Here is a 14,750-nt window from a genome sequence, read left to right on the forward strand (position 1 = left end):
GCTAGTTATATTTGTGCTATTACTTTAAAATGGTAAAATAATTATCTATAACTACAAATAAAAAATAAAAAAAAATAAAAAAAAAGGTATTTTAAGAATTTTGACAAAAATTAACATAAAATGATAACATGAGGGGGTAATTGAAAGTTTGATACTTTTAATTAAGAGTTTTTAAACTTTGGGACTAGTGTCAAAACGAGTGAAAATTCATGTGGGATTTTCTGAAGTTATCTCTTAATTATATAACAAAATATACAAATTTATAATAGATTAAATAAAATCTCAATGAATTCCACGATTGAGTATATTATTCATTAAATACATGTATATTATTTTATAATTGTTTTGTTCGTGTGGAGCTAGATGAGAAGAAACCCTCATGTCCGGTTCTGTAGTAAAGATGGAATGAAATGATAAACAACCATAACTGTATCCCCAAAAGAACCAGATTCCGTGTGGATCATATCTAAACAAATAGAAGCAAGGCGGTGATTAATTTAGAACTTCATTTAGAATCATTTATATAACCCAATTTTATCTAATAAGTAAGTAATGTGAGACTTAACACTCATGAGTGTCGTTTTATAAACCATCAACTTTATGTAGGCAATTCATCTTCCCAATATGGGATCGGGGTGTTACTGTATATGTGAGAAAACTCACAAGAAACCAACATGTTCAAGTATGTGGCCAGATAACCCGAAATTTATTTGAATAGTTAAGTTCCACATGGGCTCTTTCAACAATTTTACATGTTCGAGTTGGGAGTCTAGAAACTCATAATTTATTTGGTCAATTGCGTCTCATATGAACTCTTTCAACAATTTGAACAACAAATTGCTAGGAATCCGAATCTCGCAAACTCAACCCTATCCAAAGTCAAAATCTCATCCAAAACTCATATTTTGTCATTATAATAACAATGCCATCATCTTGGAAGAGGCATATTGAAGTATCTTATATTCTTAATTAATGAAAGATTTTTTTTTGACATGATCAACTGCCAACGACCACCTTATCATGGTTAATTTGAACAAGAATGTTGACCTAGCTTAAGCCAAAACAAATCAAGAATTTGCAAGCCACTTACTATTGCTAAATTCAGACAATATTATAACTTGATACTAGGGATGAAGCCAAAAAATGGAAATTTCCTTTTGAGATTTGACTGTTTCCTTTATTGTTTGTAATAGAAAAAGGGTCAAATCATACCACAATTTCTTAGAGAATTTTTTTTTTCAATCTAGTCTTTAAATTAATATCTGTCCTTCGAATATATAATCTGCTAATCCTGTTAAAACTACATAAAAAAACACATGCTTTAAAGGCAGATATCCGTTTCGACGGGCTTATTGCAATGTAATTTTTTCAAAAGAAGAAAAATAAAATCAAAGAAAAAAGATTTGTGAGTGTGGAAGGTGATGGCAGATGTGCATGCTACCAAGATTTGTGGGTGAAGTTTCAGCTAGACAGCTGCCGTGTGATATATATCACTTGTTCAATGGTCAAAGACAGCCTACAGTGTCATGATAATTAGGGGTGCAAAGGCGGGCGGTTTTTAACCGCCCGCTAACCGCTAACCGCTATAACCGCCAACCGCCTAACCGCCTAACCGTTTAACCGCATTAACCGCTAACCGCCTAACCGCCATAACCGCCTAGCGGTTAGCGGTTAGCGGTTATTGGGTCTATTAACCGTAACCGCTAACCGCTAACCGCCTTTTTATATAATATATTTTTATAATTATACATATAACATAATCACTTGATCATTAAATCACAATTTAAAAAAAAAATAATTAAATCACAATTTGAGTATTAATATATTATCACTATAATTTATATGATTATATCATATAATCACTTGATCATTAAATCACAATTTTTTTTAAAAAATAATTAAATCATAATTTGAGTATTAATATATTATCACTATAATTTATATGATTATATCACATGAGATTGATTATTAAATCATTTGATTATATAATAACAAATTATACATATATAATATGACATAACTCATAAGTATACTAATTCATACTAATACAACAATTAAATATCTAGAGACTTATTTCCAGTGTATGTTATAAACCTATAAGTCTATATAAGTCTACATATGTATATGAATAATATAAATGTATAATATCAATAGTTAATCATATGATTCAATGACAATTCAAATACTTTATTCAAGACTTCAAGTGAATCATATTATTAATGTACAATGATAATATGATTCGTATAATATCAAATTAAGTAATTGACATTGGATTAAACAATGACCAATGTGTTACTTATAAACATAATTTAAGTATTAATGTATTATCATTACAATTTTAGTAATTTATATATTATCACTATAATTGATATGATTATATCACATGATGACTTGATCATTAAATCATATGATTATATAATAATAAATAATACATATATAATATGACATAACTCATAAGTCATAAGTCTAAAAGTTAATCATATGATTCATGTACAATGATAATCACAATTGATTCAATTGAATTAAACAATATGTTACTTATAACTACAAGTCTACAATTTAATTAAAACATTATTAGATACTTTAGGAATTTAGGATTTAGGAGTTTGAACATTACCATTTACCATTAGATATTAAGTTCACTTCAAAGAAAAAAGATTATAAGTAAATATGATAAGAATTTAAATAATTAATCATATGAATCATATGATATAATTTAATGAGACTATATGATTATATAATATCAAATTAAGTAATTGACATTAGATTCAACAATGTGTTACTTATAATCACAATTGAAGTATTAATGTATTTTTTGAACATTTTTAAGAAAAAGAAATTTAACCATTTTTTGAAAGAAACAAAAAAAAGAAAATTAACAATTTTGAACAATTTTGAATTTTATATATATATATATATAATTGCTTATAGTTATATTATATGCATATTGAATAATATAAATGTATAAGATAAATATTTAACTATATGATCCAATTACAATTCCAATACTTAATCAATTATTCATGTACAATAACAATGACAATGTGATTCATATAATATCAAATTAAGTAATTGACATTGGATTAAACAATGTGTTACTTATAACTACAATTGAAGTATTTTTGTTTGTTTGTAAGTTTATAAGATCAACACTTAATCATATGATCCAATGACAATTCAAATATTTATAGCAATTGGGCCCAAGAAGATATTAAAAATACAAGAAAAAAAAATGAGGGTAAAAAAAAGCCCAATTTTAAAAAAAGCGGTTAGCGGGCGGTTATCTATTTCACTAACCGCTAACCGGCCACTAACCGCTAACCGTTAACCGCTAGGCGGTTAGCGGTTGCGGTTAGTGAAATTTACTAACCGCTAGGGCGGTTACGGTTAGCGGTTATTGCCACTAACCGCTAACCGTAACCGCCTTTGCACCCCTAATGATAATGATGATTTTTTTTTTTTTTTTTTTTAATTTTTCCATAATTTATGATTGGCTGGATGCTAAAATGATTGGAAAATCAGAATTTGGCTTGAGGGGATGAGTCAAACTTATAAGTAGCCAGCCTTTCTATTCCCTTTCTAATTTTGAAATAAAATTCATTGCATTTTTAGATCTGACTTTTAAATAATAAAACTAACAAAAACGCTAGGTGTTCTTCTAGTATTTTTTTGGTGTCCTTCTAATTGTGATGTGATTTTTAAAATTATCAATAGATTAAAAGTCAATAATGATAATCTCAAATTTAACGATAATTTTAAAAGCCACGCCACAGTTAGAAAGACATTAAGAAAACAGTAAAATAACATATTAATTTTTCATATTAAAACTAATATGAAAAATGCTATTATGTTCTATTTTTTTTTTTTTTTTTAAAAAAAAAAAACTATAAAGGGAGGATCTGGATCACAGCAAATTTTTACCCAGATTGTTATAATTATTTTATTTTATTATTTTTCCATATTTGCTGGAGAATTATAAGCCATCCAAATAAGAAAATAAAAAATAAAAAATAAAAAAATATTTATTAAAGGATTGGAAGCAACTTTTTGAACTTTTAAAATTAGATAATGGTAATTTTAGTGGGCTTATTGTCAGAGATCACCCAACACCTTTTTCTTTTTTTCTTTCTTCTTTTTTCTAAAGTCTCTTTTGGCAAATTAAATATCAAATCAAATAATAGTCACATGAGCCAAACTGTAACAGTACTTTTTTTTAATATTTTTTTATCAAGTATTTGGATAATAATAAGAAAAGGGGGAAGCTGAAAAGTCTACCCTACCCTCTCAGTCACGACAGCAACTTATCGGGATATGGCGGGAGTCTCGTAATGACGTCGTTAATTGTTCCGTTACGCACGCGCATCAGCGTGCCATAAATATATATTTTTTTGGGTATTAAAAATAAGTCAATAACAATAAAAAATTAATATTTGAAGAACTGAAATGTAATAATTAAATAATTTTGCAATTATGAAGAAAGTGAATATCACTCAAACTCTAAAGTTGAAGATCTTCCAGCAAATAAGAAAAGAAAAAAAAAAAATGTCCAACCTCAAAATAAGTTTCAATTAGGGGCGGGTATTGGTTCGGTTCAGTAATATATAGCCATTTTCTGTCGGTTAACCAAAATTATTGGTTAAATCGGTTAATTCATCGATTACATTTCGATTGAGATTTATTTCGAAAGTTTCGGTTAAACGGATATTTCGATTAAAATCAGTTCAGTTAATCGGTTAACCGTTGACTTTTTTAATTGGGCTAAAATTTGATTGTTTGGGATCACAAATTTTTTTTTTTTTGTTGCTAAAATAGCTTATTGAACCAAAAAAAATTTAAATAGACTCATTAATTAACAGAATAAAATGGTCAAAGAATATTTATTATTGGTTAATTATCAGTTATTCGGTTAATTCAATTAGCCGATAAAAAAATATTTATACTGATTAACCGAACTGACCTCGGTATAAAAATTTTTATTCGATTATCGACGGACTTGTGGCGGTAACTGGTTAATGTCGGTTCGGTTGTAGTTTGTAGGCGATAAACGGTTAATTTGCCTCCTCCTAGATTCAATTGACTTTTTCTTTTTCTTTTTTTTCTTATTATTCTTATTATTATTATTATTATCTCATTATTTTTAGAATGTGAACATATGATACATATCCACCTCTATTGTTCCCAAAAACACCTCGCAAACGGCCCCATCTGTCGGTGGCGCCGTTAGCCCGCCGCTTACGTTTGTTAACGCCCTCTTAGGCTCTTACAACCATGCGCCGAAATTTCCCCGACGCGCTCCGGAACGTGTGGAATCTCACCACCGCCCCCGTCCTATTTCAAACTCGTGAAGGTCACCTACCACTTGAAGAAACCTTCACAAATTCACAAATCACAAACCTCTCAATTCTCTAAGCGTTTCGGGAAAATTCGGACATCGAGCATGGAATCGCCGAAACCTCCTATCCGGTTCACGCTGGGAAAGCAGTCGTCGATGGCGCCGGACCGGTTCAAGGAGGAGCCATTGACCGACGGCGATGACGTGGCGGAGGGGATCGATCCAGGGGTGCGCTTGATGTACCTTGCCCATGGAGGCGACGTGGAGGGGATCAGAGAGCTCCTGGACTCTGGCGTCAACGTCAACTTCAAGGACATTGACGGTCGCACGGCCCTTCACGTGGCCGCCTGCCAGGGCCTGACCGACGTCGTTTCGCTCTTGCTCGACCGCGGCGCCGAGGTCGACCTCAAGGACCGCTGGGGGAGCACCGTAAGAGCTCTGCTCCTTGTCCCAATTCTATCTTTTGCTTTCTCCTCTCTCACCGAATTTGAAGTCTGATTTTGGTTTTGACGAAACAGGCCCTCGCGGATGCTATATATTACAAGAACCACGACTTGATCAAGCTTTTGGAGAAACACGGCGCGAAGCCTCTGGTACGTATTTGCATTATTAGCTTCAGATTTGGATCGTTGATTAATTAGTGTTTTAATTATGGTTTTTGATTGGTATTTGTGATTTTTTACTGCGAATAAGATGGCTCCAATGCACGTTACACATGCTCGTGAAGTCCCGGAATACGAAATTGATCCAAAAGAGTTTGATTTTACAAACAGTGTCGAAATAACGAAGGTAAAAATTTCTCAATTTTTCTGCTTCCTAAGCCACATGGGTCATTTTGTAAACAAGAATGATTGATTTAAATATCTATTCGCTTTTAAGTTTCAGTAATATATGTGTGGTGCTTTGTTTGATCTTGCTGCTTCGACCATAGCATATGGTTGACATTGTGGCGAATTTGTTAATATTTCGCGGATTACTGAATTAAAGTTTTGTCTCCTTCTGGGTTTAAGTTTTGTTGTTTTGGATGCATAATCATTCACAATCTGCGTGAATAGCTATGTATTGGAAGTTAATAATCATGAAAGTTTTTAGTTTGATGAAATATAGTACTGGGTCTGATTGTGTCTTGGTAATTGCCTTGCTTCTGTGCCGAATTTAACAATATGGTATGGGTTAAAATGTCTCAGGGAACGTTCCATAGAGCGTCGTGGCGTGGGATAGAGGTAGCTGTGAAGAGGCTTGGGGACGAAGTGATTAGTGATGAGGATAAAGTGTGGGTTGCTTTTAGATTACAAAGGGATTTTGCTGTTCCTTCTTTCCCATATTTTAATGGTCTTTAAAGCGGTTGCTTTTTATCACAGGAGGGCATTCAGGGATGAGCTTGCATTGCTTCAGAGGATACGACATCCAAATGTAGTCCAGTTTCTGGGTGCTGTGACTCAAAGTAGTCCGATGATGATTGTGACAGAATATCTTCCCAAGGTTTTTCTATCCCTTCATCTGTTAGCATATAATAGAGTTGTCTATTGATTTATATGATAGTGGCTATTTCATGGATTGTAGACACTTTTACACCTTTAGTTTGCATGTATAAAAATTTCTCATCCTTTAGAAATTGTACCATTTATGGTGATATGTGCATGTATGCGTAGAGAGAACCAAAATAACTGAGTTCTAACTCTTATATCTCCTCAGAAATTGTCCTCTAGTCCTTGTGAAAGGGATGCTTGGGTTTGCTGTGGTGGTCTAAAACATTGAGAAAAGTTCTTAGATTGGGCATAGTGTATCTAAAAGAATTGAGCTGTTGTTGCTTCTTGTAGTTGACTCTCCTTCATTTTGAAACTGCATGATCTTGAATAAAGGCCTGCTGCAAGGGCTAAAATTAATGGGTTGCTTAATTTTCTCTCTTAGTTTTGGTTGGTCTTTTTGGTATAAACTACAAGTTTGAATTTGTTCTTCTTGAGTACCATTTACTGTATCAAATATCCTCTCTTCTTTTATTATCACTGTTGAAATCATTAAGTATGCAAATGTTATGCTGATTGCTCACAGTGTGCCTTAGTAGTCTTGCTTTCTTTTTAGTCCTTGTCTTTTGATTTGTTTTTGACATACATATAGGATAAACTACAATAGGATGGTGCTTTATCAAAATTGATAGGCGCTCACCCATTTTCCATGTATATATATAGATTTTCTTAATGTCTCTAAATCCGAACTTTACAAATAAATCTATACAACATACAGGCCAGCAGGCCCAGCACAATTCAAATTTTACTAAAATTTGTGAAAGGGTGAATGTAGTACATATACGAGCTAAAAATTGACATTCATTTTTTTTTTTTGATTTCTACTAAAAAGAAGCTTCTTATTAATAATTTTGACTTGATCTCTTATACAAGAGAATATTAATTTATTGAATAGCTTAAATTGTTATAGATATACCACTGCATGATAAAAGGATCAATCTTGATGGGATGCTGACTCACGCCCACACAAATATTTGTAAATTGGTGGTTCCCTGTATGGAGAAGAATCAACAGAATAGCTAACTATGATGTATTTATGGTTGCTAATAAGGTGAAAATCATTATCTGAATCTTTATCTCACTTTGCCAGGGAGATCTTTCTGCATTCTTGAAAAGAAAAGGAGCACTAAAGGCACAAACAGCTGTGAAATTTGCACTTGATATTGCAAGGTTTCTTTCTTCTTTTTTGTGCTCATTAAAGAATTACAATGATTGCTTGCTCTGAGTTGTTAGTCAAGGTTACAGTGGCCATTTTTAATTTGAGAAATACAATCAATGGTACATAAACACAATAAATTTGTAAAATTTGGAATGCTGTATGAATTGAATGCCAAATTATCTTATCTATGTCACTCAAAAAATCTCATGATTAGTTATCAGTTTCAGTTGTTTAAGTTGTTCTAACTCTAATGCTATAGTTGCTATTTAATAAACTCTAGCTCATGTTGGGCTGAGGAAAGATCAAAACAGATACCTCCTTTCAAATTGTACCTGTAATATATAGAAATAGTTATTGGCCATAAATGATATAGATTAAGATGATGAAAACTGAAAGAAAGAGAACTTCTCAGAGAACTTAAAGAAACAAAGAAATATGCCAATGGATCAAACTTTTGGACTGAATTATCTAGCAGGAAAGGAATGATATTTATATTAGATTCTAACAATGTATGGCTTCTTATCAATTGATTGCGGTCAATGTTTTGATGTTCAGAATTGACTGCCAAATTCTCGTCTTTGGTTAGGTGCTTAGAGTTGGGCTCAAATTTCATTATGGCATATGAGATGTGATCTCTGGAGTTCAATTTCTGCATCAAGATTGAAATTGATAGATATTATTTTCTTTTGAGATTTTGACACCATGTCTATTATATCCTCCATATAAATTTTCTTTGTTTTTTGTAGCTTCAAGATATGTTAGTTTCTTCTTTCCAAGAGAAATAAAATCATACTAATATTAAGTTTAAACCATTCATGTTGATTATGGGAATGATCTGTTCATATAAGTCACTATTTGGTTCAAAAACATTGCTTAGTTCTGTTTTCTGCTGGTTTCTGCTTCTTTGGGTGATAAAGATTCACTAACATTTGTTGGATATTTTTCGCTTGTTACATTGTCCTTGGAATATTTTCAGGGGAATGAATTATTTGCATGAGAATAAGCCAGAACCGATAATTCATCGTGATCTTGAACCTTCGTGAGTTTTCTTCTTCAACTTGAGCTCTCTTACCTGAATTGTTTTTGTGTATACACACTTTCTGAGATTAGCATATTATTTTCAGTTAAAAATCCATTGTTAAGCCATAATTGCCTGAAACTGTCGGCATTTTTTGTGTTGCTTACGAGTAAGATAACAGAAATATATTGCGGGATGATTCTGGGCACTTGAAAGTTGCAGACTTTGGAGTTAGCAAGTTGCTGACGGTTAAAGAAGATAGGCCTCTTACCTGTCAAGACACTTCTTGTGAGTGATCTTTTATGTCATAATGTCTACAATTCTCAATGTGCTCAAGTTCTTGCATAGCTATATATCATTTTTGTAAAGATATAATATATCCTAACATGCACACTTGATGAATTTTAGTTTGCCATTAAAATATGCTAGTTGTAATTGACAGGCCGATATGTGGCTCCAGAGGTTTTCAGCAACAAAGAATATGATACCAAAGTTGATGTTTTCTCATTTGCTTTAATTCTGCAAGAGGTATAGCTCATTCTATATTTCTAAACTTGAATATATGTGTAAGGGTACATTTGGTACAGTGGAATTTTTGGGGAAATGGTTTTTAGAGCTATTCCATTTTTGAGGAAATAGTTACTCTTTACGTTTTTTTAGAAGAATAATTATTCCTTATTTTAGGGGAATAGCTATTCCATTGGAATTTTTTTTTTTGTTTAAGTATTTCATCTTTCATATCTGTTTTATTACTTATTTGACAAAAAAAAAAAAAAAAAAAAAAGGAAAATGTTCTTGGATTGGAAACTGGAGTCTAAAATTCAAAATCAGGTAAAGCGCATGGAGGTTCCATCATATTTTCCCTTTAATGTTTCATGTCATGACTCTAGAAGATATGGTATCTTAATTATATTATAGCATACCAACTCTTAGTTGAGTACAGCCACACCAACCTAAAAATGACCCACCATGTTGGCATATAATTAGATATATGTGTGCAAAACATCCTTCTTTATGGACCCAATATGCTAGGATGAAAATCACTTAATACATTGTATACATAGTATCAGTGACGGTAGAAATTAATAAATAAGAATGAAAATGGAGAGCATTAAAAGCAAAATGTCTGTTCTCTCCCCCCTCTCCTCCCTTTCAATTTTTTATCATGTAATGCTGACATGATATATCGACTTATTATTTCTTTATTTTTTATCCTTTGTTCTTACTTCTAGAATCTCTTAGGGAAACTTGCCCTTTATAGTACAAAAACTTTTCTAAATTCTTAATCATCTCCATTCTCTATCATTATGTCTGGAATTGTGTTGTTTCCCTTTACAACTTGGTTTGCTCATGTCACATATGTTCTCTTTCAGTCGTTCTTTCTTCCTTTTTTAATCCCTTTTTGCAATAATAAGTTAGAGGTTAGTTGTTATAAATATTGTTTCTTTTCAAGTGGTAAGTTTGACTTTATGTGTTTTGTCTTATGCTTTTCGTCAAATTTGACTTGGTGATAACAGGTTTGACTTTACTGATATTTGCAATATTCTGTACTTCAGATGATTGAAGGCCATCAACCATTTCAGACACAGCAAGAAAAGGAAATTACTAAAGCATATGCTGCAAAAGAGCGTCCCCCTTTTAGAGCTCCAGCAAAGCGTTATGCACATGGACTTAGAGAGTAAGTTCTATATATTCCTTGAAGTTTGATGTATTTCAGCCTTCATTACTTCTTGTTGGTAAATGACATAAATTTCTTGATACTTTATTGCTTACTTTATATTAATATTTTTAATGACAAACCTACTTTGTGCATTTTGTGTTCTTTGCTTTCATCAATGAAAAATATAGTTTATTCCAAAATTCTTGACTTGGAAAATAGCACACTTGGAGTGGCATTTTGTTATGACATTTGGTGATTTTTCAGTTTAATGCTGTAAGGATCCTGTTTTATTTGTTTTAGCTTAAATGCGGGATGCGGGGATGATGAAATATGTGAATTCTTTGGCAACGAGAAATCTAGTCATTTAAATTAGTAATTTAGTTTTTATGTGGGTTATTTTGTGTAAGGTCATAGAAGTATAGCTGATGATTTCTGCTTACAGGTTGATTGAGGAGTGCTGGAGTGAGAAGCCAGCTAAAAGACCAACATTTCGGCAAATAATAAGAAGGCTGGAGTCCATTCACAACAGCTTTGGCCATACAAGGCATTGGAAGGTTTTTACTCTCTCTGTCTTCGATTATGTCTGTGTGTTTGGGGGTAGGTGAACCTGTGCATTCTGTTCACTCCACCCTTGTGTCAGTGAGGGTGGCCACAAGCCACCTCTGTGTCAATGATGGTCGCTTATTTTGTCAATGGGCGTGGCCGCAAGTCACTTCTTGTTAGTGGGGGTGGTTGCAAGACACCCCTTTGTTAGAGGGGTGGTTGCGAGCCACCCTTGTGTTGGGAAGAGGTGGGCCCATGGGTTGGGAAGAGGTGGGGAGGGGAGACCCACCACTTCCACCTAGTGAAAGGGCAACCTCCATTTTGTTTTCTAAGTGGAAGCCAGCATCCACTTGTTATTGTGCATAAAAGACTGAATACATATTTTCAAAGGCTTGCTTTTGAAAAATTAAGCATGTGTTTCCGATCTTTCTTATATGAAGGTGAGGGAAGTTTTCTGAAAGTGTTTTCTGTTTTGTTTTATAAAGTGTTTAGAAAGTGTTTTTGAAAATGAAAATTGAAAACTGTTTTCTGTGAAGGCTACATTCGAAAACTTTTCTGGATAATTATGTCTGAATGGTGTTTTTAACGTTTAAAAACGAATTACTTTTTGAAAAAAAGGAACCAAACAGCTTTATTGAAAAAAAGAAAAAGAAATACTGTACTAAGCATGACATACAGAACTTACAGACCAGCTAAGGAAAGCTAAAGATCTCAAGCAAACAGAGAATTACATCAAATAGCTGAAACCTTAACCTACTTAAAAGCTGTAGGAGGAACACCCCAACTACATAATCTCTTCAAAATCTTCCCATGTAAGTTTCTTGCAAGAAGTGAGCCAACGTCTATTATGTGTCTCCAAAAGTTTTGTATACAGTTTCCTCAGTTCTATATTTTTCCTTTGTATCTGAACATACCATTTTCTGTTCAGATGTGGGGGAAAGGTCCATCCATGCCAATTTCAGTATTGACACAACAAATGAGTTTACTTTCCAATTATTCACAATCTAACTGAATTCAGCAACCCAATTACCAATAGTCTTGTTGATAAAAATAATTATCGAAGCTCTCTTCCAATTCCTCATATAAGTCGCGTATTGCCAGGAGCATCAAATAGGCATTCCTTCTTGGTTTTTGCAAAGCACTAGTGTTTGTGACCATCAATTCAACTTGTTCTGACATCTTTTGTAATCTATTTATTCTATTGAATGGTGGTTCATTTGGTGTTTCTTTGTTTCATTTCACAGGCCTGCCTGCTAATTGTAACTTGTCAACTCTAAAGGTTTCCTTTTCTGTTTGGCTCCCTGCAATGCATACAGGTTGCACCGTTGAGATGCTTTCAGAACCTGGAGGCCATGTTGAAGAAAGAAAATTCCGATCTAAGCAGCCGTGGCCATTCATCTCAGTCTAGCACCAGCAGCCCATAAATAATTTGTGCTCTCTTTAGCTTAAGATGTGAAGAAGCATTTTCCCTGTTTGGTGGCAAAACGATTTATTTTTTATTTGGGAGAATCATTTTCTTGTCTGTGTAATCCCACTAACAGTACCTGAATCTGAAGCTGACTTTCCCATTGAATTTGTGGGCTTAGAATCACATTCATATTCCATGTATTTGATTTGATGATGTTGAGGCTGTTCATGTACATTGTATATGTAATCAAAGCTTTAATGAATTTTATTGGGCAAGTCCACTCATGAGAGGGAATTTTTATTTTTATTTTTTATCACTTTAACATTGATTCACTAACTGAGACTTGGGCTGAAGTTTGGGTTTTTCCAAGTCGAACTTTGAGATGGAAGTTCGAAAATTCTTTTCAACTTGTCATGAGAAAAATGCTAAAAGAGAGATTCTTCATACTTGGTCAGGAAAAAAACTCCCTTTGGTGACCTCATTGTAGGCTAAGCAAAAGCCGACTTTGAACTGTTGCTCTCTTTAGTTTCTAGTGAGAGAAGCTCTCCCCCTCTTCTCAATAAGAGTTCCTTTTCGCTTTCCTTGTAAGTGAGAATGAAAAAGCTCAGCCTCCTTACTCTTTTTCCTCCCCTTTTTGCCTTTTTAGCTTACATGCCTCACATACGCCCTCACTAGCCTCTTTTTGTCATGGAGACGGTAAGAACAGATATCCATTGCGCATCATCTGCCGAAAACCCCTTTTTTCAGGCATCAGAATGCAACCTCTTTTCAGTGGTTCCAGTTCAGTTGATCTCAATGCAATCTTCCCAATTGTGACATTCAAGATCTCTTGCTATCGTTGCATACGTCACCAAGCAGACTCACTAGTAGATTGCTTTAAAAATTACCGTTTCGCATCAGAATACAACCTCTCTTCAGTGGTTCCAGTTCAGCTGATCTCAATGCAATCTTCCCAGTTGTGACATTCAAGATCTCTTGCTATCGTTGCATACGTCACCCAAGCAAGCCCACTTGTAGACTGCTTAAAAAAATGCCGTTTCTGTGGGCCTTGTTTCGGCACTCATGTCAAGAAGTCATTCCATTTTTTTTTTTTTTAGGGGGGGAGGGGGGCACTATATTAACTGTTTTGGGACTATTGATGCTGGGGCTCCCTCCCCATATCTTTGTATTAATAGAATTTTATTTGACCTATAAAAGAAAAAGCCTCCTTACTAGCAATCAATCAATTGTAGGTGTCATCCCTAGGCCTTAATAAATTAAAATTGTTGTAGGAGATTCATTGAATGTCATCTACGCCCTCTTTAATCAAAATCTTGTTAATGATTGAAGTTATTATTAAAGACACTCTCCTCATTTTGAAGAAGATTCCTTCGTTGGCTGATAATTTAATTGGATAGGCCATCTCCATCTTCATTAATGGAAGCAGTCATACTCTCTCTCTCAACTAGTAAGATGCGAAAAATAAGAAGAAAGCAAAAATAAACTATTATAAACACAGAAATTTACATAGTTAACTGTTAAAGGCTACGTCCACCGAGTTTCAACAATGTTTTACTGATTCTTGAAATGCAATACAAGAAGCGTAAATATACAAGAAAACATCAATCACACCAAACCCTAAAATTAGAAGCAACTATAAATACGACCGGTCAGATACAAATTGTGCTCAACATAGCCTAACACTTATCTTAACAAGTGGGTGAGTTGCCCAAAATGTGTTCGATAGACAAGTCACATAAAAATTCTCTCATATTTACTATCCAATTATTAACAACTCAAAGAAGAATATTTTTTTTTCTCTCTCTATTTTTTGTTCCCCAAAGTTCCCTTTAAAGCCCCTTAAGAGAACAACCCCCACACCTCTCAAAAAAAAAAAAAAAGAAAAAAAAAAGAAAAAAAAAAAGAGAGAGAATCAATTGCCTCGTTGTCAAAGAGTTGCTGCTTCTTCCCCTACTCAATCAAACTATGTACTTTTTTTTTACTAGGGTTTACTTTCATTAATTTTATTTTGTATTTTTTTTTCAGTTGGTTTCACGAGTTTGGGTATGAATGTATTGTGTTACACAAATACACATTCATTCATTGCTTGTCGGAACCCCCTGCA

General features: G+C 33.4%; 1 protein-coding gene across 2 annotated transcripts; it reads left to right on the forward strand.

Moving 5' to 3' along the window:
- Positions 1 to 5,273: 5,273 nt before the first annotated feature.
- LOC132170979 (integrin-linked protein kinase 1) lies at positions 5,274 to 12,950 on the forward strand. 2 transcript variants are annotated; one of them, XM_059582154.1, is made up of 12 exons: positions 5,274 to 5,761; positions 5,851 to 5,925; positions 6,026 to 6,121; positions 6,520 to 6,605; positions 6,694 to 6,814; positions 7,949 to 8,028; positions 8,994 to 9,056; positions 9,217 to 9,323; positions 9,478 to 9,563; positions 10,592 to 10,713; positions 11,138 to 11,249; positions 12,483 to 12,643. In XM_059582154.1, the coding sequence occupies exons 1-12, from the start codon at positions 5,438 to 5,440 to the stop codon at positions 12,513 to 12,515; spliced, it is 1,305 nt and encodes a 434-aa protein (XP_059438137.1). In that variant the 5' UTR covers positions 5,274 to 5,437; the 3' UTR covers positions 12,516 to 12,643. The 2 variants fall into 2 exon arrangements, with proteins under 2 accessions (XP_059438137.1, XP_059438136.1); XM_059582153.1 differs by having other exon boundaries at positions 5,277 to 5,761; positions 12,555 to 12,950.
- The last annotated feature ends 1,800 nt before the right edge of the window (positions 12,951 to 14,750 follow it).

This window comes from Corylus avellana, chromosome ca2, assembly GCF_901000735.1.
Source record: "Corylus avellana chromosome ca2, CavTom2PMs-1.0".
Lineage (NCBI taxonomy): Eukaryota > Viridiplantae > Streptophyta > Magnoliopsida > Fagales > Betulaceae > Corylus > Corylus avellana.